General features: G+C 33.0%; 1 protein-coding gene across 1 annotated transcript in view; it reads left to right on the top strand.

Moving 5' to 3' along the window:
* Nucleotides 1-924: 924 nt before the first annotated feature.
* The window catches only part of LOC134854226 (uncharacterized), a 46,246-nt gene continuing 41,170 nt past the window's right edge, over nt 925-6,000 (top strand). The window contains exons 1-2 of the mRNA XM_063870395.1: nt 925-2,241; nt 3,989-4,115. Coding sequence (XP_063726465.1) covers nt 4,056-4,115 — 60 coding nt within the window. The 5' untranslated portion in view covers nt 925-2,241; nt 3,989-4,055. The remainder of the gene's footprint in view (nt 2,242-3,988; nt 4,116-6,000) is intronic.

Genomic DNA, 6,000 nt, shown 5'->3' with positions numbered 1-6,000 from the left:
TGCTTTGGATATTTAGTGGTTAATGCATGACTATTTATTGTTCCGACTTTCGATACGAAAGTAACGGAATATTTGTGCTCGGGGTGGGTTTTTTTTTTTCTTCAGACAAATTTCGACTTTTTAACTAGCCATTTTTGACGGAATTTTTTTATATCATTCAAAAGGTATTGTTGTCCTGAGCTTAAATTTGAAAAGCTATTTCACCTGTGATTATTTTTTCTAAAGTTATGAGGGTTTTAAGATTTCCATTTTGGCCATTTTGACCAATTTGGGACAATTAACGCGCAATATAATTCGCGCTGTTAACGCTTAAGCGGAGATTTAATCCGTCTTATAAATCGTTCCAAATTGGTTGAACGAAGCTTATTTGCCATAATTGATTTGTTACAAGGAACGAAATCTATCCTTTTGTACTTTGTATGGCGTGTGGGGGGATGATTTTCATAAAAAATTTCAAATTTTAGAAAAAAAAATTTTTCATTTCATTTTATTTCATTCAATTTTTTTTATGTATTACTGCTGCTCAATAAACCTTAAAAGGCAGTCGGAACATTCAGGGTTTCGCCCTGATACGAGCAGTCTTGTTCATTTTTACTACTATTTTACAACAAAAAGTTCATCAAAAGTCAAAACAATTCTGTTTTGTGCTAATTTACAATCATGTTTCTCATATCTAACAATGAGAGATTAGTATCGGGAAATCTGATTGGCTAATATGTAATTGCTATCGCTACGCCTCCATTAGTAGAAAGCATTACGTTTTTTTATTCAAAAAAGAGTGTTTTAAAGGGCCGTTTTTGCCAGCGTTTTGCGATCGCCAACTTTTGACAATTTGAGAGGCAAGTGGGAAATGGTTGTTATTGCAGTTGAAATTAACTGGCTTGAATTTTTTGAGCATAGACGCAGAAAACTGAGAGATATAGTTCTGAATGTTAAGAATTCATTTTATGCAACAATAAATTATGAATGTAAGTACAAATGCTTTCTGAAAATTTCTGTATAAATTAATTTAAAATCATCGAATTACTATCAAAAGTTGTAGAAGCAATTACTAAGCAGATAAATATTTAATGCAACATCTTAGACAAATATTTGACTATTTTTGGCAGCTGAAACCAATTCGGCTCCCATATTGCAACAATGATTTGACTGCGAAAATGGGCTGTTCATGATTGCTCCTGTTATTAGCTGAAAAGAATCCCTTCTTGTCCTGAAAAGACGGAAGAAACGTTGTTGTCATCGTAATGGAAGAATAAAAAGTCGTTTTCTTGAGCCGTGCTGATTCTTTTCCAGGCTCGTTAGATTCCTCCGACTGCTATTAGATGTCGAAAATAAAGGTGTCATTGTCAGCTCCAAAGATAAACTGACGTTGATTATAAATTAGATTACTGTCAGTTCTGAATATAAATTAAATAGTGTTGGTATCAAAGGCAAACCGGGCCCAAAAGCTTCCAAGAAAAGGTGTCTTTATGTTTTGATAGATGTCTTAAATTGCCGTGTATGGTTCCAGAGATTCTTGAGTCCGACTTTTGGATCCAGAATCCAAAGTTATCTTCCTGCAATATATTCTGGATTTTTAGACTCCAAAGCCACCTCCCACGGATCCCTGTTCTAGCAGCAGTCTCATCAGATCTTCGTCCATTGCGAGAATCTTAATTTGGCTTGATTTGAGTTATAGATCAATTGAGTTAAGTTCAAACTTGCACAGCTTAGGCAAGAACGTTTTCGAGATTGAATTTTTTAAATCAATCTACTGAAAAGAGGGTTTTTAATTTAAACTGAAGGTGTTGTTTTGAACGGAAGGTTGTGATTTTGATAATTTGAGATTGAGAGTGTTTTGTTGGTCAACTGAATCGACAGATGTGATTTTGATATAATGATCGATTTTAAAAGACTGATTGAATCCAGAATCAGAAATTCCAATGACCGAATAGTGACGTTTTTGTTTGTCTAGAAGTTTGTCTCGATTTGGTAAATCGCAAATCTTGATATGGTTGTTTTTTTCCTTATATTCAAAGTTGATTAAACTTTAAGAGCTTTGTGACGTAGAAAGGCGTGATATTCAATCAGAATTCGACAGTGATATTCAATCAGAATTCAATACTGTTTAATTACTAGATTTGGTGGTCATTTAAGTGACGTACTTAACTGTTTCAGCGATTATAGTTCATTATTTAATGTCTATTACCAGTGGTTTGACACAGATAAATAGTTTCTACCAAAAACACTAGTGAACAAAAGGTTAGCTGAGAAAGAAAGAGGAACTTAAGTCATTCCTTATGTTGATTACAGTTCAAAGTATCTTGATTGACCTCCTACTGCAATTGAAAAAAATGTTTATTAAATGAGGTCAAGTTCATCTGGATTCGATGCCCTTTTGACCTCTGGGTTAGCTTGTTCCCGAAACTACAAAAAACGCTGTTTTTAAGTGGAATTCAGAAAATTCAAGTCCATTTTTGAACTAGAAAAGGTTAACATTTTTCGTGATCTTTGCACTTTTGCGGTTCGAGAGTCAAATCAACCAGATTCAAGACTTCTGAAAAAAAATAAATGAAAAATCAGCAAGACAAATTGATTTTCACCAAATTGATTTTTACCAAATTTGTTCTTATTGATTTTCACCAAATTGACCAATAAGAACAAATTGATTTTCACTTACATAGGTCTTGATGGTTTTTTCAATTATTTTTTTAGAAGTCTTGAAGCTTGTTGATTTGACTATCGAACCGCAAAAGTGTAAAGGTCACTAAAAAGGTTAATCTTTTCTAGTTCCAAAAATGGACTTAAGTTTTCTGAATTCCCTGCGGAACAAAATTAACTCATTGATCGAGTTTTCTCTAAATGGGATTAAATTTGTGAAAAAATGCTACTCATGAACAGTATTTAAAGTTCAGAGAGCTTCAACGTGATAAATTTTTTACGGTTTCCTTGTTCTTCAGACTTTTCCAACCGTCTGCTGGCTATGTTTAACTTGTTTTTTCGTTTCTAATAAAAAAAATGTTGGCTTCGAATGCGTTAATGATAATACTGATACTTAACCGAGCTAAATTAGACTGTATGAATATCAATAAATAAATAAAATCATATAATGAGCGGAGTATAGTTAACCAGTATAGTTAATTTAAATTTTTATTGAAAAATGAATTAGTGTAAATTGATGGCAACAATTTTTATACGTTTTTTCAACAATTTAACTGAAATTTATACTCGTTTTAAAATATAGTCATCACTGGTTCTAACAGAGTCTTGATCTCTTCAAATACGGTCTGAACAATTTTTGATACTTCAAATATTTAAAAACAGTTTGTCAAGAGTTTCTATCTACCTGAAGGCAAGAGTGTCCAGGTAGGTATCAATCAATAGCGTTTTGATTGATTCAACAAAACAAATGTTGCCTCCTTGTTCCTTCTGCAATTTTAAACTTCTCCAGTTTACCACCATAATGAATCATTTCTTCTTGCATAATTTATTTTCATTGGTACCTTCTCTTAAACGAATGCTGATGAAACTCATTAAATATTATAGATATTTCAATAATGCAATGCATTTTAGGCCTAATTTCTTTTTTGTTTTGATCATTTCACGAACATCGCTGAATTGTCAAAGTCATCCTTCACTAAAATTCGATACAAATTGGACTGAAAAAGTAAAAGTCAATTGCCTAACGAAGAACCTACATTCTCAATATAAATAAAAAAGTGAAGCTACTACCAAGTCAAATTAACGGAATAAAGCTTATGAACTTCTGAAAATTTCAAACTGGGAATTTAAATTTTCTCGGAAACTCTTCATGCATCTATTATTGCGATATATAGTTTTTTTGCAAGAATTACTTAAAGTTTCGTGATTACAATGAAAGAAAAAGTTAGAGAACAAAAGCCCAGTTAATGATGTTTATTGAGTGACCAAATTCGTTTTTGCAGAGCTCAATAAAAATCGAAGCGGCTGGCCTTAAAAAAAAGTTGTGGTAACTATTCTTGGTTTTCAGAGTTTTGGTTTCATGGGATATGGTTACTTGTGCCTGTCTGCTTTACTGAGTACTTCTATCATTAAATATGAACGCGATCTCTTTCAACAAGATTCTAAACGTCGTCGCCAAGGTCAATCCTTTTCTGGTAAGTCAATAATAATCCATAATTAATTATCCGAGGGATAATATTCGTTTGGCTCGGCTTCGCTTGAAGAGATCCCTAGCAATTTTTTTGAGACAATTGGTTTTTAAGTGCCAAATAACGAAGTCAAAGCAATTATTTAGATCGTGTGGCTTTGCTCGTTTTTAGTTAGTAAAAGTCTCACAAGTTCTTCATTTCGTGAAGTTTTTATTTCGCGGTTTAACTTAGATTTCTTTACAGGTTCAGTTAAAGCTCATTCGCCAAGATGAAGGCAAGTTAGTCAACCTGCGTGCGTTCATAAGCAGTTCATGAAAAAATCAGTACGTGAAATTTGTTGCATGAACAAAACTAATTAATCTGCCGCGTGCGTTCAATCGTCGTGAAAAAATTGGCTAAAGCGTTTTTTAGTCTTGGGAGACGGGGGCTCTCATAGTGAATTATTTCCCTCATGCGTGAAAAAGCAGTTGCGAAACTACTTTTTTTAGTTTTTTTAGTCTGAAACACTGGTGTTGTTTTACGATTTTTTCTTTTTTCCAAGCTATCTAGCATAAGTTATACTCAGCAAAAGCAGAAAAATTTGTTTCACTCAAAATGGGCATGAAAAAAGTTTTTTAGATTGTACAAAGTTTAGCAAATTGATGTTTTTTAGTTCACAAATCGTATGATAATGCATTGCAGGAAGTTGAGTGTGGATAAGCTAAAGGTTATGGAAACTCACTTGGAGCGTACCCTGGTGACAAACGAGTTTAAAGAACCTGCTATCATTAGTTTTGACACTTATAACGGGAAAAAACTATATAAAAAAAAACAAAAACAAAAAATTATTATTTTTCTGATAATTCATCTGCTAGAAAAAGTGTACCTGTAAACTCGCGTGAAGTTTGGGCAGCACAAAGCCCTTTTTTAGACATTTTTTCACCAAATTTCTGAAATATGTCTTTGTTCTATTGATGCAATATGAAGCCACCCATCGCTGTCTTCCCATACTCAAGACTCGCGGGAATAGTATAAAACTATGTTGTCTGAAGACAACGCCTGGTCTTCTGAAAGAATACAGTTCGAGCAACCATACCCCACACCAGAATATAGTCATGTTTATTAGATCGCAAATATAGTTCTCATAAGTATCAGGTTGCAAATATAAATCGAATAAGTTCAGTATTTTCGAATTAAAGACTTTCTTTAATCTATGAACAAAATTATTCAATTTCTCTTTTTTGAAACTTAAAAAAATGTAGACTTTAAATTATTGTCGCTTAAAAAATTCAAAAGTTTGCATCTTCTGAGCCCTAATGATTCATGCTTTAATTTTTATTGGCAGCAAAGGATCTCGAAATGAAATTAGTTTGACTTTCTAGTTTTATAAACTGAAGTCTTGAAAGAAAAAAAAACTGCTATGATAGGTAGTCGATATTAGATATATTTTAGATCTGAAACAAAGTTTGAGTAGATCGTACACAAATAGCTCATGGACTTAAAATTCTGTAATTATTAAAATGTTCGCTGCTACGACTTTAGTGTTTTCTTCTGTAAAATATCACCTTGATTATGTTATGCCAATGAAAAATAGGGTTGATATTCGTAAAACCTGTTCCTCCATATACCAAATGCCTGTTTTTCATGATGTGCTTGATCTGATGAGATGAGCGCTTCGATTGGTACCAGTTTCCTCCTTCGCGCAATAGCTCCACGATATCTTAGTTAGTTTCATTTGTTCTATATACGTACAAAAAAGACAATTTGTAATCCACAAAAACAACGAGGTAGTTGCAAAAAGTTTAGAAGTTACAGTATGTTCATTAAAACAAGCTGAAGACTGGAAGCAGTGTTGTTATTCGAAAAGTGTCATTTTGTTTCTTTTCAGCCAGCCACACATGCTGTTAACTTC

This window comes from Symsagittifera roscoffensis, chromosome 9 (assembly GCF_963678635.1).
Source record: "Symsagittifera roscoffensis chromosome 9, txSymRosc1.1, whole genome shotgun sequence".
NCBI classification, from domain to species: Eukaryota; Metazoa; Xenacoelomorpha; order Acoela; family Convolutidae; genus Symsagittifera; species Symsagittifera roscoffensis.
Note: the sequence above shows the minus strand (reverse complement) of the source record. Positions and strands in the feature narration are given on the sequence as shown.